The following is a 24,012-nucleotide window of genomic DNA, read 5'->3' as shown; positions in this document are numbered from 1 at the left end:
CCGCCCACCCATAAGGCTTCGTGGATGGCTGCGGTCCCTCCCCAGTGTGGCCATCTCCAAACCCGCCCCCCAACCACCACCACCACCACCCTGCACCACACGCAGCCCACCCACTGCTCTCAGACCTTGGGTGAGGGGCTGCGGCCCAAGGTAGCCACGCTGAGCTGGGAGGAGGAAGACGACGAGCCAGAGGAGGAGGGGAGTGGCCCACTGCGGGTGCGGGGCAGGGGGCTGGTGGCCTCGCCATCCATCTTGGAGCGGTAAACCTGGAGTGGGGAGGTGGCATCTGCTGAGGGACCTCCGGCTCCCCCACCGGCCACCACTCCCATGGCACCGAGCGGGCTGGGATCCAAGGTGCCCAGCACCAGGCCCCTGAGGCCTTGGTCTCTCGCTGACCACAGCACTGAGCCTCTGGGGCCAGCCCAGTGGGCAGACGTTCCTGGCGGCTGCCAAGCCTCCTTTCCAGGCTGTTCCTCCTTGGGTCCAACCCCGCATGGTAGAAAGGACCGTGTATCGACCCACGTGAGGAGTTCACACAGACGGGCTGAGTTTTACAGGAGGCCGACTTGAGGCCAGGGCTCCCTCTGGTCCCAACTCTGCCAACTAACAGCGTAGGTGACCTTGGGCCACGCACCTCCCCACTCTGGGCCTCAGCCTCCTTATCTGCAAAAGGAGGGGGCAGGGCTAGACTAAATAACTGCCAGCCTCCCTCTCGGCACTCAGTCTTTGGTGACACAGTCTCTGGAGCCAGGAACCCTGACTCTCCGTGTTACCCCTGCCACTTCCTAGCTGTGTGGCCTTGGAGAGATTACTTATCTGCTCTGGGCCCAAGTGTTTGATCTGTGAAATGAGAGTTCTCGTTATCTACCTCAAAGGCCTGTGGTAGAGATTACGTGAATCAAAACATGTAAAAACCTCAACCCAGCTGGGCACAAAATAGAAAGGCCGTGCCAACGACTCCTAAAGGGAACGTGGAGTTTCAGCTGAGATCGGCCTTCGAGGTGCCGTGTCTTCACTCTAGGACCAAATCTTGAGTGGGCGGGGCAGGGGGTTGATCAGGCACCACGGCCGGTCACTGGAGTGGAACCTGGGGCAGAAGGCTGCCTGAATACCCTGCCCCACACCATGGTCAGCAGCTTGCTTGGGGCTCCAGTAGACCCCCTCATGGCGACTCTGAGTCCGGGGCATGAACTCAGGGCCATCACCTGAGAGTCTCTGACCCACTCTCTCCCACCTCCGAGAGTCATCCCTGGGGAGACCAGGAGAACAAAGACCGGCGACTCTCCCAGGACACACAAGTGCCAGGGGCAACAGGCTCAGGAGCGTGTGAGGACTGGGCGAGAGGCTCCGGGATGAGAGCTGCCCGGGACAGAGTGAGCGTGTTGAGTGCTGCACAGGCACCGCCGCTCCCCAAGCCCCCTTTGGACCGTCCAGCACATCACCCTCAGATTCGGGAGGCTGGCCCTCCATGACTCGAGGGCCAGGACGGCCATCCTCGAGGGGACCCTCACTTCCCGCTCGGGGTCCAGAAGCCCCTGCTGCACTGGCTGGATTAATCCCCCACCATGTGTGCGGCTGAAGGGTCAGCAGGAGGTACCCAGAGCCGAGAGGAGCAGGGCTGGGCAGTGAGGGAGGGGTTACCTGCAGCTGGCGGGAAGCTTTGGCGGGCAGAGGCGGGGGGGAGGAGCGAGGGGAGGCGGCAGCAGGGCCCGTCCCCAGCCCGGCCATCAGCTCCTGGTACCACTGCTCTAAGTCTACAGCAGGGAGCAGCAGCTTCTCCATCTGGAGGGGGCATAGGGGAGGCGGACAGGGGGCAGGGGCGGGGGTGGGCAAGGACGGAGAGGAAAAGGTCAGGAAATCAAGAAACGAGGGGAGCGGAGAGAGGAGGAGGAGGAAGGAGGAAAGGGCAAAGAAAGGGCCAGGTCGGAGGAAGGGTAAAGGCAGGCCGTTATGGGGAGACAGGAAGGCAGGGGAAACGGGGAGGATGGGAGAAAGGAGAGCACAAAGAGAAGAAAACACAGTGAGAAACAGTTGCCACAAACGCGCTGAAGGCAAAGAGAAACGGGGCACAGCTCCCAGACCACAGACACGGACCACGCCAACCACGATGCCAGCCGGCCGCAGCCCGCCCGGCACACAGCATGCCCCTGGGGCTGGCCGAGGGCGGAGACACCACTGCGTGGGGGGCAAGCACACACAGACAGAGCCACACCGCGAGTGGGCCGCACGGGTAGCGGGGACACAGACCACCAACCTGGGGCGAAGGCGTGACAGAAGCGAAGGAGGAGGAAGAGGGCAGCGCGGGAGGAAGGCAGGTGGTGGGAACCAGGTCCTGGGAGGCAGGGGCCCAGGGAGGCAGGCCCGGCGCGGGGCCTGTGGGCACTGGCGAGGTGCCCCACATCACCTTTAGCTGCTCAAGCGTCACGTACTTGGGGGAAGGCCGGACGCGGGAGGGAATACAAGAGGTTAATGGGACTGGAACCCAAGAGGTGGCCCTGCTCAAGGGTAGGACGCACACACGGAGCCAAGGAGACCTGCAGAGCCCGGGAAAGCCAGGGTCCTCTCAGCAGGAGGCCCTCACACTGGAGCGGAAGGCCTTCCCTCCTCGAGCCCTCAGGAGCTGAGAAAGCAAGAGAGGGAACTGCTCCCAACTCCCCTTACGCCAGCGGCCCTTCTCCGTCACTGCTGAAAACAGACCCTGCTGCCCAACCCCTGCCCCACACCCCGGGGCAACGCAGGGCATCCACGAGCAGGCCCGTGGGCACAGGTGGGCTCACTTGGTGGCTGGTACCTCACTGTCGGGCAGGGGCTGAGCGAGTGCGCTGGGGGAAGTGGCAGAAGCATGGGGGTCCAAGCGGGAGCACAGGTGGAGAACCTCTGCCAGGCTCACATACTCCTAGGGCACCCGGTGCGAGGGGAGGGACGGGCAGAGAACAGGTTAACAGGACTCCACCAGGCACCCGACCCCACACTTCATGCCAAAGAGCCAACACTCCATTCCAAACAAAATCCAAGGCAGGGATGGGGAGCTCGCTGTGGCCACAGAGGGCTGTCAGGGGGGTTGTGGGGAGGGCAGAAAAGGGCAGGCAGAACTATCTGAAGTCAAAAAAAAAAAAAAAAAAGAACTATCTGAAGTCTTTTTTTTTTTTTGGCCACACTCCACAGCTTGTGGGATATTAGTTCCCTGACCAAGGATTGAACCCACAGCCTCGGTAGCAAGAGTCCTGACCACTGGGACTTCCAGGGAAGGCTCTTCTTGACCTCCACTTATGAGGCTGCCCTGGCATCCAGGCCCTGCCGCAGGGCCTGAATGGGCCCTGAATGGACCCCTGATCACCCATTCCTGGGTTTGCCCTGGGTGAGGGGTAGGTGAAGAAGTCACGAGCCCACCAAGGATCAGGACCCAGCTCCCAGAGAACCCTTCTGTCTCCAACACCTTGGGCATCCCCGGTGGGGCACGCACATGCACTACTGAGCGCCAGCCACGCCATTCCCGTGGGTCCTCTGGGGGCACCACGAGGGCCTGAGCAAGGTGGGCCCTGAGAAAGAGACCTGAGCAGGGAGCAGTTAAAAGCCCAGGCAGATAAGCAGGCCCACTGCGCAAAGGCTAGGACTTGGAAAGATGCTCATACGGTAGATCATGGGTTGGAAAGACAGGCACTGTTGCATTCCCTGAGCATATCCTTAGAATCCTGAGTTTATCCAGGTCTGGGGGACACAGCAGGCACCCAAAATGCATGCGGAATCAAAGCCCAGGATCCTAAGCCTGCCCCACCCAGGGCAGCCCACCCTGGTCTAGCTCCAGAGGCAGACTGTCCCCCAGGGGTCACAGAACAGGAAAATGAGCTGGAAGGTCCAGTGTGTTGTGGCAACTGATGAATGGCATGCTGAATATATGCAAATTGATACACAAATTGATGCTCTGATTTTTGCATGAGCTGCCCAGGCACCTATCAAACCACAAACTCTGGCCAAAGGATTACTGCCACTTGCCCTTCAGCGTGGCGAGTGGGAGGAGTCGCGGGCAGAAGCTCATCAAGCAGGCAGACAGGCAGTGAGCTGTGATTACCTCTTGTGCTTTGAGGCAGAGCTGAGTGGAAGCAGGTGGGGTTAAGGGAAGAGAGGAGGCCCCAGCCTGAGAAGACTCTGGGAAGGGGCCCAGAGCTGCCGTCCCCAGCCCCACCTCTGAGGACTCGGAGATGAGCAGATCAGCCTACAGAGAGGGTACGGGTGAGGGGCTTCACCCCCACACTCAGCCCAGCCACCCCACCTAAAGCCTAATTTGCTTGTGCAATGAGGCGGAAAACCGGGCATGAGGTGGGACCTCACACACCAGGCGTGCAAAGACTCAGGGAAGAATGGCTGAAGGAGCCTCAGTGCCCACGTCCAAGCCCACAGCCCAGCTCCAGACAGAAGCCCAGGGAGCTCCAAGATCAGGACCCCGAGATCTGTACACTTCCCCTCAAGTTGGATCTGCCCGGCCCCATCCGGAGCTGCCATCTTCCCCACCCACGCCTCCTGAATCCCCCAGATATATGCAGTCACCTGAAACGGTAAGATCAGCAGGCTCCTGGGAGCCAGAGCGGTAGCTGAAAAGTAGCAGCTGGCAGCCATGGAGGATCCAATCCCAGACCTCACAGACATTCCTGAACATCTCTCCAGTTCAGGAAAATGTCCCCACACTAGACCTCAGCCCTGGGGCGAAGGTGCCACATGTTTCTCCAGAGCCTCCCAGGAGACCCCTGGGCTCATGAGGCTGGGGCTGACCCAACCACGTTACCTCTTTGAGGGTGGACGTGGTCTTCGGGAAAGGCCGGCCGCCTGTAAGCGAGTGGTATCTTCTTTCCAGCATAGCCAGTTTCTCCTTCTCCTGCAAGTCCAAAGCGGCAGAATCAGGAGTGGGAATGAAGCAAGGAGCCCCAAATAAAGGGGGATCCCACATGGCTGGCCAGCCTCCACCCAGCACCCTGCACTCACCTCCCACTCCCCCAGCCCCGCCCTGGCCCTCCTCCCCGCTCACTCCCAGTCTGACAGGGCTACCTTCTGCAGCAGCTGCAGGGCAGCATTCTTATCCCGGGCTAGGCGTTCAGACTCCTGCACAGCCTGGGACCGGATCTGTCCAGCCTGACTGTCCAGGACCACCAGGCGCTCCTGGAGAGGATGGGAACAATGGGTGAGGCAGCCCAAGGTGAGGCCTGGCTGTGTCTCCTGCCCAGAGGCCCTGGGCTTGGGTGAAGGGAATCAACCAGCACTTCCGCTCGGCCTCTCATCCCCAGAAAACGCAAGCTGCTGTGGTCAGCTCCTTCTCTCATGCCTCAAAAAGGGAGCCGTGGGCCACCAGGCATACCAGCCAGAACTGAAGTTCCCAAACCCCTTATCCCCCGACCCCCAAAGTCAACAGGTCCTGAATCCTGGAGATGCTGAATGGTCCTCCACCCAACCCCAAGCCCCCAACCCACTGCCCAGGCCAAGCCAGGCCCTCTGCTTTCCCGGCCTCGACTTTTTTCACCAGCCCGTTTCCACTCTCTTACCTTTCTGATCCGCCCCACAAACAGCTTCCTAAAACGGCCTCTGAGGTTCATTCGTTTGTTTGAATTTTCTAGCCTTTTTGGAATGTGTGTTAGTTGTGTGTTACTTGCTCAGTTGTGTCCAACTCTCTGCGACCCCATGGACCGTAGCCCGCCAGGCTCCTCTGTCCATGGAATTCTCCAGGCAAGAATACTGGAGTGGGTTGCCATTCCCTTCTCCAGGGGATCTTCCTGACCCAGGGATCAAACCTGTGTCTTCTGCCTTGTAGGCAGATTCTTTACGTCTGAGTCACTAGGAAAGCCCAGAATGTATAGTACGTGAATAATTTTCTTTAAATCCATGAATAAGGGTAGATCAGTCTTCTCAAAATCTTTCAGCGACTTCTCACTACTCACAGGATAAAGCAAAAGCCCCTCAGCCAGCACTCAAGGGCTCCTGGACCTGGGCCTGCTTTCCAGCCTCCCTCCCACCCTGAGCCCTTGGCATGCCCGCAGCTTGGCCCTGCTGTACCACTGGCCGTCCGGGTGTCCACTCCTGGGCCTTTCTTATATGGTGCCTTTTGCCAGGACTGCTGTCTTCTCCACCCATTGGGAGCTTACTTCTCCTCCAAGACCAGACCTAACACTATCTTCTCTCCAACATCTCCCCTTATTATCACTCAATTTCTTTGCTCCTTGCTCTATGCTCAAATTATTCCATATCACCATTTGCCTTGGATTACTGCTACTCATGAATATGTATCTCTCATCACCACCATCCGGCCCCAGCTGTCTGATCCAAGGACAAAGTCAGTGTCTTTTCTGTCTCCATATCCCCAACAGGGCTTAGTGTAGTGCCTGGCTCAACAATCTTGTGCTAAAAGGGAATGAAAAGATACTAAGTGAGAGAGAAGGATGGGGGCTAGTGGAAATGAGCTGTGTTTATCCCAGGAGGCCTTCCTGAAAGAGGAGGCCTTAAACTAGCACCATTAAGAGCAAGACATAGGAGAAGGGAGGGAAGAAGGGAGCTGTACTAAATCTGAGGTCAGTCCAAACAGACTGAAGCAGACCAAGTGGTAATCAGGCAAGATCTGTCATTTACTAAGAACCTATCAGGACTGAAGAACACTGGTAAATGCTTTGCTTTGCATGTGTTACTTAACTATCTTATGAGGCAGGTGCCCTTATGCTCATTTCACTGATAGGTAAATGCATTTGTAAAGCAGAGCAGCTCAGGGAGAGAAGCAAGGGATCTGGACTCAGGGGGAAGTTCAGTGACTCCCCCACTTACCACCAAACTCAGACTAGCCATCAAGCCCCACTTTTTGACACCCTTCCCCAATCTCACTGCATTCACCTCCCACCTACTCCCTCCAGCCTGGCAAAGTGCACATGCACACATGTGTATCCACAAACACACCTGGGCCATCCAACCCCGTCTCCTCACCCACATCTTCCTAACTCTTACTTAACACATCCTCACCCATCACCCTGTCCGGGTCTGGCTGAGATCAGGAGTCGATTTTAGAGCATCTAAAGCACCAGACTTGACCAAGACAGATGCAATACCCAGTCCCCTTGTTTCACAGTTCAGCTGAACCAGGGCTGAGCTGTGACTGGAACCCAAGTGATGCCTTTCTAGGACCCCAGGCTGGCTCTAATATCCAGATCTCAGGTCTGTGTCCCAGCACTTCAGCATCGGACAGAGACCTCCACAAGGGGCAAGCCTCCTCCTCAGCTCCCTCCTCCTTGTCCTCCATCTCCATCTCTCATTTCCCGGCCCAGCCAGTGCCCAGCTCCGAATGTGAGCCCCATCCACCTTCCACTGGAGGGGGGCGGGGAAGTTGGGGGGGGGGGGAGGGGGCGCGTGTCTGAGTTTCTAAACAATGGCTATTGTTGTTCCCTGAGTGCTTACTATGATCACCACATCCTATGCTGTTTCCACATACATCATCTCCTTTAATGATAACAACAGGGTGTTATTCCTGTTTTACAGATGATGAGACCGAGGCTCAGCCAGGTGAGGTCAAGCCGGCACTGCCCGGGATGGGGCGGGCGCACCTTCCTCTTGGCGATGCTGCGGAGCAGTTCGGCCTTGCTCCGGAGCAGTCCCTGGCCCGCCAGCTCTCGCTCCTCCTCCACGCGGCTCTCCCGCTCCAGCTGCTGGAACTCCAAGTCCTCGAAGAGCTTCGTCTCCGTCTCCAGGGCCTCGGCCTCCTTGAATGACAGTGACAAAGGGGGTCGGGTAGTGCTCACGATCCCACTCTGTGCCTGGAAGGCCAGGCCACAGAGGGGAGAGCTCTGGGGGCTGGACCCGGGGAAACGGAGGCGGGGCCCTGCCCCCACCCTGCCCTCTTTCCTCCGCTCGGCCCTGCCGCTTTCCCGGGCAGCGCGGCCTGCAGCAGCAGAAAGGAGAACCTCCATCCCCAACCACCCCCATCCTTCCCTGTCCCCTCCAAGCCACAGCACCGACCCTGGCGTCCGGCAGGTACTGCAGGGCCCGGGCGCTCCCGGCCCACCGCTCCTCTCTTCCGGGCGGGCGGCCCTCGGGGGCGGGGAGGGGGGCTGGTGAAACTGACCCTTCTCAGCTGCTCCTGTAACTGTTCCCGCACTGACTCGGGGCAGTTATCGAGCTGCGTCTGGAGCTCGGCGTAGAGCGCCTGGCGGGCCTCCAGGTGCCTCCGTCCCGCGGCCAGCTCCGCCCTCTCCTGGTCGCCGGAGGCGGAGGGGGCGGGCACAGGGGAGAAACAGAACACACACTCCTCAACTCCGGCCCGGGGCCGCGGCGGCGCGGGGCGGGGCGCGGGGCGGGCGGGAGCAGAGAAGGCGGGGGAGAAAAGCAGCAGGATCGAAAGAGGAGACAGTCAAGAGGAGGAGGTGCAGACTGGGAAAGGCAAGGAGCCGGGGTGCGAGACCGGACTCAGGTGCAGGCGACGGTGTCCGAAGCAAGGGTGTGGGCCAGGCAGAAATGTTGGTCTCTTGGAGTCCCCTGAACTAGAGAGGTTTGGGGGATGGGGGGGTCCTACGAAGAGGCCCTCTGTTTTCTCTCCAAACCGCTCAAAGCCAAAGCTGGTTCCACATCACAAACCCGGAGCCTCCAGCTCCTGCCCCTCCCCTTCTCCCACTTGCCCAGAGACCAAAATTTAGCCCTGGAAAAAAAGAGAATTGGTGAGGGTTAAATCCAGGGGTTGGGTGTGAATTGCAAGCCGAGGATGTTGAAGCTACGGCAGTGCAGCAGTGCAGCGGAGGGGACCCCAACCCAACCCCCTTAGCCTCCCCCACTCCTGCCCAGGGTGGGGGTGGGGTGCTGGCTCTGCAGCCTGAACTTCAGCAGGATGAGGGTTGCAATTAGTTCGGCCGTCGCCATGGTAATAGGAGCCCCAGGAGTGGGTACAGAGAGGAGGTGGATGGCTCTGTCTGGGGTGAGATGACACCTCTGAGGGCGGGAAGGGGGATGAGGGGAGGGGCTGGTGAGTCACCCCCTCCGAAGGACAGGCAGAGGAGAGACTGTGATTACGGATTCCAAAGCCAGAGTGGGGCCATGGCCTGGGGCGGGCAGCTAAGGGAAACTTCTCCATTGCTGCCACCATGGCCACCACCATCTCCATCACCATCACCACCACCACCTCAAATAACTGGGCCCAGAGAGAAGGCAAAGTCCACACCTCAGGCAATGCCAGGGCAATGAGAAATGAGGCTAGGCAGATTCCTGCTAAAATGCTGAGCATCACCCCAGAGTCCTCCTGTTTCCTCTACCCACCCCTCTGTTCCATGAGGTTCCCATCCCCATCCAGGAGAGGGGGACATGATCAGGCCAGTTTCTGAGATCTAAGCACTTCCCCAGGCTTGGACTCAGCCTACGATGCCCTATAGGGAAGAGGCCTACCCCTTCTTCCCACCCTCTGGTTGGAGTATCTGCAGTTGGGAAGCCCCAGAGGAAAACTCAGAAGGGTAGCCACTGGTGGCAGAGAGCCTCTGTCCACACCCTCCCCGGCCATGCCACTACCACTGACCTCCTTACCCCTCTGCTCAGGAGGGAAGGCAGATGATGGCTGGACCTCAGCCTGCCTCTCCTCTGCACAGGAAACGGCCAACAGGCTATGGAGGCCGCACCCTGGCTTTTCCAACTGAGAGGAGGTCTTCAGGCCGAGAGGCTCCTCAGCCAAGCCAGCCTTCCCCATTCTTGGACCCCTCCTGCCAATGCCCCCTTGAGAAAATTCAGCTGTACCTGCTGTCCATTCCTTTCTGATCAAAACCCTGGGGTCCCACACCAAGAAAGGAAGGAGGCAACATTAGACGGGAGAGGCCAAGGGCACACAGGTGCCCATGGAGTTAGTGCAAAAGCAGGCATGGCTCAGCCCTGCCTGGGTGGGTGGCACTGGCAGTTAGGGGCATGCGGAGAGCCCAGGACAGTGATTAGAGAGGGCGTTAGTGCAGGCCTGGTTGGTAAGCGTGGAGTTAATTTGGCACAGAATTTGGGAGTGTGGTTTTGGGGGCCAGAGCCAAAGCTCAAAAAATAAAAAAATTTAAAAAGGATGGGAAGGTCAACGAATTTTTAAGAGCTTCAAAATTGAGGGGCAGGAGGAAGACACTCTCCAAAAAATCCAGAAGGAAAATTAATTCTTGGAAAAATACTGTCAAGTCCGGAAAGAGGTGGCCCCTCTCCACTTCGGAGCTTTTGGCACGTTGTTGGGCATCTTGGGAGTGGCTGGCACGGCCCCTGTGGGACGGAGCGGCCCCTGCAGGCTGGCAGGAAATCTGAAAGGGGCAGGGGCAGGAGCTGGGACCCCCTGGGATGGGAGGCTGCAGATCCTGAAGGCTCAGGGGAAGCAGAGACTTGCGGGACATCTCCCAAAGTTCACGTCCTGAGTCCCAGAGCCCTGCTTGGAGGGGATGGCCTCCAATGCGGGGGCTGGACCTGAATCAATCCCCAGCACCGGTCACCTGGGCAGTGCTCACCACCCAAGAAGGGGCTTTGACACTTCCAAGAAGGGGCACGGAGGGCCCAGAATGGCAGGCACCCAGGCACCCAGAGGGAGAACAGAAACCCAGGCAGAGGAGACCCCAGACACCAGCCCAGACCCTGGCAGCACCCTCCACGCCGGTACTTTCCACCGAGGACAAGGCCCCCTGCCCCTGCGGGATGGACAGTGAGGTAAGGGGTAAAGGGCCCCTCTCCTCTTCTCCCAGGCTGCTGGCGCCCAGCACGGAGCCAGGCCAGGTTGTGGGTTACCTTGTCCCTCTCCTTCTGGATGCTCGTCTCCAAGGTCACCAGCTTCTCCTGCAGCTGGTCCACCGCCTTCTGCTCTTTCTGCAGCAGCGCCCGCTCGGCCTCCCTCTCCCCCTGCAGAAGCGCCCGCTCCATTTCAGCCTGCAGATCACAGCAGGGTCCATGTCAAGGCCACTCAGGGCAGCTCAGGCCACGCTTGGGGTTATCACTGAGCCTGGGAAGAGTCCCACCCAGGGCCCTTGCTCTCACCTCTCGGGCCGACTCCTGCAGCTGCTGCTCCAGCTCCTTCACCCGGACTTTGAGCTGCTCTACTCGCCCCAGCACCTGAGCCCGCTCCTCTTCCAGGGCCAGCACCTCTCCCTGGAGCTTGGTGCCGGGGGCATCCTCGTGCTGGAGGGGAGGGGGGCCGTCAGCTTGGGGGAGCCTAGAGCCTCCCAGGACGAGACTAAGAAAATGGATCGCTGTGTCTCAGGACACTCAGAAGGAGCAGCTGGACTGAGAGGAGGAAATTCCCCTCCCTACAAGAAGAGCAACATGGCTCGGCTGCAGGGAATAAGGACTCAACGCTGAGAGCCAGGCCTGGGTGGGGCCCCGAGGAAAGGTAGGTCATAAAGCATATTTATGGCTTGGGAGACTCATCAGCACCTGCCCCTCTTCCTTGCCTCCTCATTTCTACACCTCTCAGCCCTGAGTGTCCCCGACTTCCGCTACTGCCTGCTCGCAGGGTCTTGGTACCCACTGCGTGCCTGCCTCCTCGGACCCCAGCCCCCAGCCACGGACCCCGCGCTCCAGCCCCCACTGGGTCCCACCTCCTGCTGGGTGCTCTCAGTGCTGCTGCACTCCTCCTTGAGATTCTCCTCGTCTGAGCGCTCCACACTCTCCCACAGGCGCTGGGCGGCGCCTCCAGGCTCCTCGCTGCCGCGCCCCGGGGCCCCAGTGCCCGCCGCGAGGCCTCGTGAGGGCCTCCGGCCGGCCAGGGCCAGGGCTGCGGCCGCCTCCCCTATGCTAGGCAGCTCCCCGGCCTCAGGTCCCCCGTCAGCCCGGCTGTACTCGGCGCACAGGTTCAGGATGGTCTCCAGGCGCTGGCGTTCCTGGGAGGGCGGACAGAGCAGGGCATGAGCGGACGGTCCTGGGGCCAGGAGGCTGCCCAGAACCAGGCTCGGCATCTTGTCAGGAGCTCGGATGCAGAATCAAGTCAGGAGAGCCCTGGGCCCAAGGTCTGGGGAGGCTGATGGAAGGAGGGCGGGCGCCCCAGGGCAGGCGGGGGGAACCAGGCTGTGCGCCCCCTGCCCAGGTGACCAGCGCCTCCTGCCTTCCTGTCTCCCTTCTCATTCTGCCCCAAGGTGGGTTTCCTGGTGGACACACAGGGACACACTCAGGAGCGCACGCTGGTGAGCACGTTCTCACTTAAGACCATGGTGAGAATACAGATAAACACTTCAGGTGTTCATGCGGACACGGATCCACGTTGATCCAAAGATACCAGGACCCACAGAGACCCCAACATAGCAGCACTGACACACACAAGGACACAGCACGAGCCCCGGCCTGCAATAACAGGCAGGCACACACAAAGACACCCGCCCTGACACGCACGGACGCACACTGGCACACACTCACACGGATAAGCACAGTCTAGCACACAGACAGGTGGGCGCCCACACAGACGCGGCTGGGACACAGATGCGGGGGCCCACAGGGGCCTGACGCGGGTTCACACAGCAAGGTGCTCAGGGCACGCACACCCTGCCGCGGCCCTACTCCTGTCTCAGCTCCCTGCCACCTCCTGGCAGCTCTCGGCCCCCTGCCAGCATGGGGGGCTGCTGCCTGGGTCCCTGGCCCAGCCACTCCATCTGCCCCGTCCCTGTACAAAGCCCACCCAGACACCTCCCAGGGGCCTTGGAGGTGAAGACGGGACAGTACAGGCATGCCCCGTCTTCCACTCATTACACCCCAGACTTGGAGCCTCCCCCAGGCTCCCTTGACTCCCTGGCGTCCCACCACCTCTGGTGTCTCTCACCACGGTTTGGTCAGGACCTCCCCCAGACACTTACCCAGCTTCCCTCCTGCTGCTTGCCCAGTTCCATGGCATGAAAACCAGGAACAGAGTCTCAGCACCCAGGAGGCTGGGCCAGTGCCCCCGCCCCTGCCCCAGGACACAGATAAGCGGCCCGGTTGAGGTGGGAGGAGCAGGGCAGGCAGCCTCTGAGATTTAAAGTGGCAGGTGGGGCAGGTCAGGGCTGGTGAGGCACCTGGGGGTGGGGTGGGGCAGTGGCGGGAAGGCTGAGTGGAGCTGAGGGAGGCTGGGCCCACCACTCTGCCTGCGCCAGGCTCATTATCCCCCCTCCAGAATGAGACCCCAGGGCGGGTCAAGCATTCTCATCTAGGCCAAGGCAAAAACATAGAAGATACGGCCGTGGAAGAGACTGGGGGGTCCTGCCTCATCCTTCCCCGACACCCCCGCCCCAACACACACACTGTCCCACACCCTCACCTCACCCAAAGCTGTCCCAGCCTCTTTCTTCCAAAAGGGCTCCAGACAAACCTCCTCTGTTCTGATTCTCCTTAAACTAATCCTTGGGTCCCGGGGCCCCCAGGGACCCTGCTCTCCTGCTCACAAGGGAGAGAGGGCAGAAGCTATTTCCCTGTGCATGTGCTCCAGGGTACAGACGCCAGCCAGAGCCCCCACGCTCCCTGCGCTATCTGGGGAATCCCAGCCCCCACCCAGCTCAGATGCCATCTCCAGGACAGCTGCCCAGAGCCACACCCGGCCCCCAAATACACCCATGCGTGCGTGTGCGTGCGTGCGCACACACACACACACAATTACTGTCACACAGACTGGCCACAGATCAGCCAGGGCTGCCTACCGTGTTTTCTGCTTCTCCCCCCATCTCAGATGATCCTGCGTAGGCTAAGGTGAGCAGCTCCCACCCATTGAGAGGCCAAAGAGAAACAAAGGGCAGCCCACTCCGGTATTTTTGCCTGGAAAATTCCACGGACAGGTAGTCCGGCAGGCTACAGTCCATGGGGTCATAAAGAGTCGGTCATGACTAAGCGGCTAAACAACCACCACAACAAAGGGAAGCAAGAAAGAGGGACCAGAGGCTTTTTTAAAGAAAAGCCTGGAGAAGACAGGAGAGAAAGACAGGAGGTATGGGTTCCAAGTCCAGTTCTGCCAGGACGTGCTGTGTGACCTTGAACAAATCCACTCCCCTCTCAGGGCTTCAACCTTCTAGTCATTAAGCCCTGCGTTCTCAAACTGAGAGGTACAAAGCTTCATCCTAAACATGGTGTGTTTTCCTAGAGCTTCCCTGTATTCTAGTAAATCATGTGAAATGTTAACTTACACGTGAAAACAAACACTGTGTCACAGAATAAATGCAAAGTTAGCATGCGTTTGAAGTCAGGCCTTAGAGACCTCAAAGGAAGTTCTTCAGGGGACAAAGCTTTGGCATCCAGGTCACTGCGGTGTATCCTGGAAGTGGAGAAGCCTGGGAAGCCCAGGCTCTGTCCACACACCCCTCCCTCTTTGCCAGCTGGCCCGCCCACACCCTGGCAGAACCCCTGTTGTGATGCCCGCAGCCTCCCTGGCATACGCTCACCAGCCTCTCCATCTCCTGCTCCCGAAGCCGCTCTTGGCGCTGCCGCCGGTGGTACTCCAGGAGGTCATCCTCATTGTCACTGATCTCCGTGATGCTGTTTTTCCGCTCCCGGGTGACAGGCACCCGCAGGTCCCCGCTGGAGAGCTTCCTCTGGGCGCGGGGGCTCTGGCGGGGTGAAGCCCCAGTCAAGGAGCCCAGGCTGTAAGCCGGGCTCAGCCTGCCGCTGAAGCTGCCCTTGCGGGGTGCTAGGGACTCCCCGAGTGTGGGCGAGGGGCTCCGTGTCCTACGGCCCCGGGCCCCCAGTGTCAGGGAGAAGTCCTCCGGTGAAGCCCCGTGGGCTGCCCAGCGCCGGGGGCGGGGGCTTTCTGCCACTTCCCTGGTTAGTTTGGGATCTGGGGCAGTCCGGGTGGACACGGGGGAGAGAGCCCTGCGGGACAGAGATGGGCTCAAGGGAGGCAGTTCTCTCATGCTGTCCAGGCCCCGCCGGCCTAGGCGGGGGCTCTCTGGAGGCTGCAGGGTGCGTGTGGCTGAGCCATCCGAAAACGTTCGGCCTACCAGCTGGCGTGAGGGGCTGGTGGTCAGCACCCGCTCAGCGCCTGGCAGCTCCCGGAAAGGGCTAGGAGGGCGGTCCTGGAGCGTGCCAATCTTGTTTCGGGGAGCAGGGACTGGCGGCTGAAACTTGGGGCTGCCAGGAATGCTGGTGGGCGGGCCCCGGGCACCGGAAGCTGGGTATTCACTCAGACTGATCGCCACCACGGGCAGCTGCCCACCTGGCCGGGGGCTCTCGGTGGCTCTGCGGGCCTCGGCCAGGACGGTGGCTGCAGGGCTGTCTGTCAGCAGACCTCGGAGACCAGGGCTGGGAGGCCTCTCGTGACCCCCCTTCCTGCCCAGCCGAGGGCTCTCAGAGGGGCGAGCGCCGCTCGGTCGGGACTGTGGGGGCTGCAGGCCCAGATGGTAGCTGGAGGACCGGGCGGGCACCAGGGGGGGCAGGGAAGGTGCTGGTTCCTGCCCACTGGGTGAGTGGCTGGCACAGCTCCCACTACTGGCTGGCGAGGAGAGTGGAGAGAAGGCTGGAGAAGTGTTCTCATAGCTGGAGCCCACAGACATGGCACCCGGGCTGGTTGGGGGGGACAGCAGGTAGCGCCCGCCATTGGCCATTGGTGATAGTGGAGATGTTGCGGCAGGCTTCTTGCCAGCAGCTCCAGGCTCCTCTAGCACCAGTGAGTCCATGATTTCCTGCAGGTCCTTCTCAATAGAGCTCACCAGGGAACTGTGGCTGCCACAGGCAGAGGGTCCCCGGCTTGCATGCTGCGGGGTATGGTTCCCGTTCACCAGGCTTTCTGATTCTGTGAAGGGAATGCAAACAGCCTCAGGCCCTATCTTCACCTCCTGGGCCCTAGGGAGCTGCATATACACAACAGCCAGCGCTCCCCACTTCCTGCGAGCAAGGCGGGGCTGCCAAGGCCCTAGAAAAGAAGCCAGGAGATCCTGGGGCCAGCTCTGCCACTGACTGCTGCTGCACCACCTTCCCCAAATCGCCTGGCCTTGGTTCTGCCTCCTCTAAAGGAAGAGGGCTCTTCTGGCTCTAACATTTTATGACTTAGGTCACAACAGTGCCAGGCACTTTTAGGTTCCTCCCTGTCTTGGTTTCCCCAACCTCCTTGACCTCTCCATCAGAAAGGGCAAGCACGCATTCTACAAAGAGCAGCGGGGTGTGCATTCTACAAAGAGCAGCGGGGTGTGCTAGGGAGCGGGCCAGAAGTTCCAGGGGGTCAACATGCAGCCGAGACCCAGGAAAACACACACACACACACACAGCCTCCAGGGCTGGGTGACGGTGTGTGCGGCAGCACTCTATCCAATCAGAGGCAAGGGAGGGGCCTGGCCCTGAAGGCCAGTTCCTGGAAGCCAGGCTGGCCAGCAACTAGATGCAGCTCAGGGCCTCCAATTAGACCATTAAGCCACACCAGCAGGAGCCTACTTTTGCCCTGCCCCAGCCCTCGTCAACCAACCACGAGTCTCTGGAACCACTGCCCCAAACAGCTGAGGGAGTGGCATGACAATCTAAGGTAGGGTAGAGCTACCCAGGGAGTGGACTGGGAACCCAGGCTTCTGAGCCCCCAAGGGCCTAGTATACAGGACACAGAGGAGAAGGGAAAGCCTCTGCAAGCCTGAGTCTGGTCCAAAATTATGGGGGCTGTGTGGGACCAAGGCAGAGGAGTTGCCATGGATACTGGTGATCCCAGTGAGCACCCATCTTTCCTCATATCCCCAGGCAATCCATTGAAACCACTGATGCCAGCCCACTAGATGTCCCTGACACACGTGTCCACCTGTCCCAGTACCACGATGACCCCTGTCACCCAACAGCCATCTGAATGCCTGTGCAAAGTCTGGGGTGGCAGGCCTATGGGCAGCCTCCTGGTCTGCACCCCACCCCCAAGGCAGCTGGGCTGACGTGGGGGCTGTGCTGGTTCCCTGGGACAATCACCGACTCTCCTCTAGGGATCAATAATTCACACACAAAGTGCAGCTGCTCCACTGAGTCATCAGTTGGCATGGCATGGCATGGCCTGGGGGTGGGGCAGAGCCCAAAGACAAGATCACAAGCAGGTGGGAGCCCCCCCCCCCGCTCCCAGAGCTCACAACATCTCAGTCTGATGCTTCCTTCTGCACCCTCAGGCAGCCCTCAAGGGTGAGGATCCCTGGTGGTAACATAAGAGGGTCAGGGTCCCAGATACCGAGGTGACACCGTCCAGGGCAGTTGGACACAGACTGGCAGAGCACCCCCCCCATCCCTCAGGCACATGATTCTCCCCAGTTCCAGCCAAGCAGCACTTCTTGGATCTCTCCCCGTGGCCAGACTGCCTGGCACTCTCCCCCAGCGGCCCATGGCAGGTGGCAGCAAGCCCAGATCATGGGTATCGTCCCGCCCTGACACTACAAGTGTGGCTGGAGTCGGCAAGGGGGAGGACTGTCCACGGGGTGCCACCAAACCAGCCACCTGCCCCAAGTGGGTACCTACCTGGGCCAGGACTATACGGGGGGCCAGGGGCCCGGCCCCCTGCCGGGATCATGCTCTTCATCCACTTGGCTTCAGCTGGGTGGTTAAAGCGGAGGAAGGTGGACTGACCCAGACACAACATGCAGCCTGCAGAGAAAGCACACGCTCAGAGGGGCAGGGCAGGGCTGAGGCAGCCTTCAGCCCGCAGCGCCGGCAGGCTCACCCCAGGCTCCGAAGAGCCATCCCCACCTGGACTCCCAGCAGCCACATGGTCCACCCCTGACTCAGCCTGTGCCTGAGGCCCCAGCCCGGCTCCACAGCACACGGCCGAATGGAAAGAGCACTGGCTTCTAAGTCCTAGTCCTAAACTTTCTTCATTACCACCTGTGAGATCTTCGGGGAAAGTCACTTCACCTCCCTGAGTCTAATTCTCTCAGCAGAAAAATGAGGACAATACCACTGACTTGCAGAGTTAAGAGACAGTGTATGTCAGTGCTCTGTCAATGGAGAAGGTTCTCCAGAGAACACAGACCCCCACATGCCCCCACCCAACCTGGACTCATGATCCATCTATCTGCCACTTGGGTGGAAGGGTCAGTTCGAGAGGTGGCAACTTCCAGGATCACAAACAAGCTCTGAGACAGGACATGGGGAAACACACCATGGATCCGTCAGATGCCCCGGCCACCCTTTCTGACCATCGAGAGCGACCGCCACCCTCTTTCCCTCTGTCGAAGCATTCTGTGGCCTGACATTGTCCCGCTCCGTGGACTCTCCTGCAGTGTAGCCAAGCCTAGGCCAATGGGCCCAGCCTCGGCCAAGCACATTCCCAGGCAGTAGACACAAGCCCAATCCTGCCCAGGAAGTGCGAGTGCATGGAAGGGGGAGGGCATAGGGGAGTCAGAAAACATAGCCGGGGGCACTGGGAGTGTGCACGGTGACAGGTGTGCCCACAGCACCTAAGCCTGTCTGGCAGAATTCCTCTTCCCGCCACACCAGGGGCTGGAGCACTTCTGCCTAAGATGCTCTGTTGGGAGAAGCCAGAGACCTGGTGCTCTCTACCACCCACCCTTCCAAATCTGTCCACATCCTTGGCCCCTGGCCCCAGGCTCCTATCTACCCAATCTGCTGCCACTTGGCACCCCAAGCTTCATGCCAGTCTGAGCTAAGACTGGCAGGGAATTCTACATTCCTGGATGCTGAGACAGTTCAACTCAGGCAGGCCACAGGGGCATAGGGCATCCTGGGCCATGTGGGGTACCTTGGCGGGCCCCCCAACTGAGAAGCTCAGCAGCCTGTCGGAGGGATCCTAGGTATTGCCATGGATGGGGGGCTAGCAGGCTAAGAAGCCCACAGCAGATAACAGATTAGACAAAACCGCCCACTTCGTTGGTATACCCACAGGCCCTCCCAGGCGGGCGGGCACAAACAATTCTAAAGGCTGATGGGTGGTTAGGAAAGGAGGGAGCCTTCCCTGCCAAGCCACCAATCAGAGGAGCTGATCACAGAGTAATTATAACCAGAATAAATATTAGCCAGCCACACCGTCCACCTAATTACAACCACAGCTGTTTCAGACAGAACCCTGCCATTCCCATCCCCCTCCTTCCAGCCATTTAACAAGCTAATTAATGATGAGTTCGCAGGGTCTAGACAGACCCACTCAACCCTAGGTTGACTGGGGGGTGGGGGGGCAGAAGGGGGCAGCTCAGGAGCCTGACCACACAGTCCAGACTGGGAAGGACCGGGGAGTCTGGGTGGATTCCAGCCCATCAGTGCCAGGCCCACCCAAGGAGGGTGTAGGCAGGTAGGGACCCTCAGCTCTGGCTCCTCTAGCTGTGAGTCCCCTGTCCCCTCCTCTGCCCCTCACCCTCCTCTATAAGAGGGGTGTGGCCATGCTGCCTCCCCAGCTATAAATAGGTGATGCCAGGCAGCAGAGCTGGATCTGTATTAATAGAGCAGGCAAGAGGGCAGCAGGACTGATTGTAGCCCAGCTCCTGCCCAAATTAACTTTCTATTTGCACTCAGGGGCCCCAGGCACTGCCCCTACTCTTGTCCCGTGCCCCCGGGGGCCTGGTCAGCCTGTTTCTGGGAAGAAACCTCCTCTCTGCTCACTCCTGCCCCGCACCGCCAAAGGTCAGCCCACGCAGGAAACCCCAGAACCCCTCCTCATCCAGGGAAAGTTGTTTTCCTGTCCCCCCTCCCCAAAGGGGCTCAGGGCCCAGCTGCGTGCAGGTGGGTAAAGGAGCTGCACATCTGGAGGGGAAGAAACGGGGCCAAGGAGAGGGTGGGTCCTTTCTCTGAGAGATGCACACTGCACACAAACACACCTACACACTCAGAAACACACAGACGCACCCAGAGACAGCAGACAGTCTCACACACTCAGAGCGACAGTCAACTGCCCTGCTGGCCACACAAACAGAATGAACTGGCCGAAAGGAGGCTGGGTGTGGGGAAGACCAGAGAAAGGGCCTTGGCCCCTTCCATCAGAGACCCCTCTTCGCCGTAAGACAGGCTCCCCTAGTCCTAACCAGGAACCCTCTACCCCATGGAGAGGCAGGTCCCACGGAGGGGACCACCGAGCGCGGGTTAGGAAAGATGAAGCCTGCCCCGCTGAGGAGTGGCCCCGAACCCAGACGCCCCACTTGGATATGTTCAGGGCTCGCTCCCTCTCTCACACACACACACCCGAGTCTCGCAGCCTCAGGCTCCCAAAGTGGGGCTGGGGACCCGATCCCCCTCCTGGCATGCCTCCCCACCCCCTCCACGCCCCTCCCAGCCAGAGCTGCTCAGCGCCGGGCTGCCGGGGCTGCGGCGGCTGGGGGGCTGAGGACTCACCACCGAATTCGGACCTCCGCACGGCTTGCCCCCGCTAACCCCGGCCCTGCAGGTCCCCGGCCCGCCCCGGGCCTTTGAGGGGGCGGGCCGACCTCCCGCCGCCGGCTCCCGGCTCGGAGCGGCGAGGCAGCGAGGCGGCGAGCAGCCACCAATGCCCGGGGAGGGGCGGGCCGGCCACCGGCGGCGGGGGAAGGGAGCCAGGAGGGAGGGACAAAGGATAGGAGGAGGGGAAGAGGAAGTGATGGAGGAGCGGAGGGGAGCGGGATGGAGGGAGCGGGGCGGGGCGCGGCGGGGCACGCGCCCATGGAGCCCGCCGGGGTCCCGCAGCCCGGGGTGGGGGCAGAAGTGCGGCGGGGAGGAAGCGTTCACGAGAGAGGACAGAGAGAAGGAAAGGGGAGGGACACAGAGGCCAGAGGGTGAGGAGCCAGGAGGCAGAAGTGAGGAGAAGCGGGGGTCTCACTGAGAGCCCTCTGCGGTGAGAAGTCACCAGACACCGGGAAGGGGCCAGGCCGGCCCCCAGGTCAGCGTGGGCAGGCTGGCCTTGGTGACAGCAGAGGTTAAGCTCTGACATTCCATGGCTCCACGTATTAGAGAGAAGCCTCAAGCCAGTCAATCCTAAAGGAAATCAACCCTGGATATTCATTGGCAGGACTGATGCTGAAGCTCCAGTACTCTGGCCACCTGATGTGAAGAGCTGACTCCCTGGAAAAGACCCCAATGCTGGGAAAGATTGAGGGCAGGAGGAGAAGGAGGCGACAGAGGATGAGATGGTTGGATGGCATCATTGACTGGATGGACATGAGTTTGAGCAGACTCCAGGAGATAGTGAAGGACAGGGAATTCTGGTGTGCTGCAGACCGAGGGGTCACAGTCCAACCCGACTGAGTGACTGAAGAACAATATATTAGAGAAGAGTGAAAGTCCCAGGAATCCAGCCAGGTCACTGGGTCCAGCTCTGGCCCTCAGTCTGCCACTGTGACAAGTGGGAGTTCAGGCCGAGGCAGTGCTCTGGGAACAATCTTGAGTCTAGCTCCTGTCTCCACCCTATACACCTCTTCTTCTGCCCTACCCCCACTCCTCACACTCTCAGCAGTCCACCTCACCCCATGACCCAAACTGGACCCAGGAACTGCCTCTTCCAAGCCAGCCCATTTCCTTGGGTTCCGGAAGCCAACTCACCCCTTCCCAACCACAACCAAGTGTGCAAAGAGCTCCAGCAAAGAGCTCGCCCACCCCAAGGAGGTACCTTACCGCCTGGAAAGAGTGCCACCCACCTCTGGAACCCCTGGGACCATGCTGAGGTTCTGGGCCAGGCAAGTAACCACCAACCAGCCTCAGTCCCAGAAAATTCCTCGCATTCCAGGACCTGGTGTCTGGACACCAGAACCTTAAGGGACACGCTGTGTTCTATCAGACGTCCTCTGTATGCTCAGAGCTCACACAGCCCCACACATTTTCTCTCAAATACACACCAACACCTGCTCAGCCAGACACCACTCAACTGTGCACACTCTGAATCACACAGACACCCCAGTTAGTGTGTCTCATACACATTTATTCTCCAGCACACAACCCCACAGGCACCAGTCCTTCTCTTGGTTCCACACTCACTCAGGCACAGATAGCCTTTCACTCAGTCTTGGAGAGACTCTGAAATCAAAAGTCCACTTCCTGGGACTTCCCTGGTGGTCCAGTGGCTAAGACACCACGTTCCCAATGCAGGGGGCCTGGGTTCAATCCCTGGTCAGGGAACTATATTCCACATGCAGCAACTAAGACCAGGAGTAGCCACGTAAATAAATATTTTGAAAATATTTTTATTTATTTATTTGACTGCACCAGGGGAAGCAGACCCCTGCATTGGGAGCACAGAGTTTTAGCTACCAGACCACGAGGGAAGTCCCAATAAAGAAATATTTTTAAAAAGCCATTTCCTTCCATAACTTAAAAAAAAAGTCAACCTCCTTAGAGAAACAATCAATTTTTTCACCCTCGCTGAACACCTACCCACACTGCCATACTACGCACACACACACTCACACACGCATGCACGCACATGCATGCACACACTCACATATGCACAGGCAATTCATTCCCCTTCTGAAGGAAAAAGGAAAACCATATAGGGTCAAATGCAAAATAGGGGGAGGCTTAAAAAAAAACCTCCTCAGGAAATGTGATTCATCGGTCTGGAAACTGTGACGACCAGCTGGACAGACCCAGACAGACACAGAGGACACTGCCAGGGAGAAACAGGGCAGGAGGCAGGCACACAGAAGTGGGGAGCTAGGAGCTTTTGTTTTTTCTCTCCCTCCTTTGAGCTTTATTAGTCGAGATCTTTATCAGTCTCATCGCAGAGGACAGTCTGAGGACAGTCTGTGGGAGACTTCCCTCCCATTTCACAGAAGGACTGACAGCTGGGTGGAAGAGGAAGCAGTTCATCGTCCTGGATCCCAGAGGGAGGCAGCTGTATTACTCAGGAATCCTGGCTCCCAGAAGCCCGTACCCACCAGCAAGGGGCCCGGGGAGCAAAGGAGACTCGGAGGAGGCTCAGAGGCAGGGGCTGGCAGCAAATGGCTCCCAGAAAGTAGGGGACCTTCTGTCTAGACAGCCTGGGCCCCGCGCTGCGTGGCTTTCTGGGTCCTTCCCTACTGGGTCCCCTCCCGGATCTTTCATGTGGTCTGGCACTGTGGTCTCAGGGTGGGGCAGCCTTGACCCAGATTAAGATTCCTCCTCATTTCCTTGGTCATCTTCCCAGCTCCATCTGCCTCTTGCTCTGTAGAGAGAGGGCTGCCTGGGATGTCCCAAGGTACCTGGGGACAAGGCTGGAAGCAGGATCTTCCTGGTTCCCTCCCGTCAGGGCCCCGTGGCCATAGCTTTCACTCAAGTTGGGGTTGGCATCTATTTTCTGCCTGCTTCCCTCCCACCCGTCCCCTGGCCCAGACATATTCCTGCTTGAAGAGCCTGTCACTGCCACCCTGCTCGTTATGACGTGTGCCTCTCCAAGTTGCCTATGGCTGGGCACAGTGCCCAGAATGATGCAGCCAATGACCGGCACAGCCAGAGAGGGCTCCTTGTTATTTCTAGGGTAGTCCTCTGGTTTTTCAAAGAGGGGTCCCCTCCCCCACCAAGGCTGGATCAGGGAACAAGGCAGGGAAAATGGTTCTCTTGCGCATATGCCCACAGATAGGCCAGTGGTCAGTGGGTTCTCCTATCTTCACGGAGCACACCCGTGGACGGTCTGGTACCACCAGCCCTGAGTTCACCCTGCTCCCCACTTGAACACTCTGATCCATAAACACAGGGAAGGACACAAACACAGAGATACACAAGTCCAGAGTCACAAACACATCCGGAGATACATAAACACACTCCAGTTACACAGTTACAGAGATAGCACTTGCACCCCCGAGCCACCCAGTTTCCAGGGAAACGCACTCCCAAGAATGTCCGGAGTGGGGCCAGGCAGGGCTGGGCTTGGTGCCTTGCCCCAGAGATGAGACAAGGAAACCCTTAGCTCCTGGAGCCCAGAGGAGGGGTAGTGCTGGGGAGAAGAACACCCGTTCCTTTGTGCCTCTGCCTACCCCTCCCCAGGCTGCCAAGCTTCTGAGACAGGCTAGCCTAGACAAGGCGGCTATGGGGTGGGAGGCAGGGAAAGGGAAGGGGTTTAGGGTCAGGAGAGAGTGGGAGGGTACATACTTGGCAGGGTGGGCTTCTGGCTGCGGAAGAGTTGAGGGTCACTTGGGCCACAGGAAATGCCTGAGAATTCCATCTCAGCCCAGGCCCTCCCTCTTCCCACGGAGCTAAATGCTGCCCTGGAAAGAC

At 59.4% G+C, this 24,012-nt stretch overlaps 1 protein-coding gene across 15 annotated transcripts in view; it reads right to left on the bottom strand.

Annotated features, from left to right (window-relative positions):
- Window positions 1–24,012, bottom strand: part of PHLDB1 (pleckstrin homology like domain family B member 1) — a 48,698-nt gene that overhangs the window by 15,328 nt on the left and 9,358 nt on the right. For 4 of the 15 annotated variants that reach the window (XM_019974889.2, XM_019974890.2, XM_019974892.2 and 1 more), the window contains 13 exons: window positions 17,368–17,493; window positions 14,343–15,688; window positions 11,547–11,828; window positions 10,987–11,127; window positions 10,741–10,878; window positions 8,087–8,215; window positions 7,569–7,724; window positions 5,041–5,151; window positions 4,781–4,870; window positions 4,070–4,213; window positions 2,255–2,428; window positions 1,642–1,782; window positions 126–266 (listed from right to left, as the gene is read on the bottom strand). In XM_019974889.2, coding sequence (XP_019830448.1) covers window positions 126–266; window positions 1,642–1,782; window positions 2,255–2,428; window positions 4,070–4,213; window positions 4,781–4,870; window positions 5,041–5,151; window positions 7,569–7,724; window positions 8,087–8,215; window positions 10,741–10,878; window positions 10,987–11,127; window positions 11,547–11,828; window positions 14,343–15,688; window positions 17,368–17,493 — 3,119 coding nt within the window. Of the gene's footprint in view, window positions 1–125; window positions 267–1,641; window positions 1,783–2,254; window positions 2,429–4,069; window positions 4,214–4,780; window positions 4,871–5,040; window positions 5,152–7,568; window positions 7,725–8,086; window positions 8,216–10,142; window positions 10,266–10,740; window positions 10,879–10,986; window positions 11,128–11,546; window positions 11,829–14,342; window positions 15,689–17,367; window positions 17,494–20,187; window positions 20,345–24,012 lie in introns of those variants that run through there. The other 11 variants (XM_070803514.1, XM_070803515.1, XM_019974901.2 and 8 more) reach the window with 9 other exon arrangements.

The sequence above is a fragment of the Bos indicus genome, chromosome 15 (assembly GCF_029378745.1).
Source record: "Bos indicus isolate NIAB-ARS_2022 breed Sahiwal x Tharparkar chromosome 15, NIAB-ARS_B.indTharparkar_mat_pri_1.0, whole genome shotgun sequence".
NCBI classification, from domain to species: Eukaryota; Metazoa; Chordata; class Mammalia; order Artiodactyla; family Bovidae; genus Bos; species Bos indicus.
Note: the sequence above shows the minus strand (reverse complement) of the source record. Positions and strands in the feature narration are given on the sequence as shown.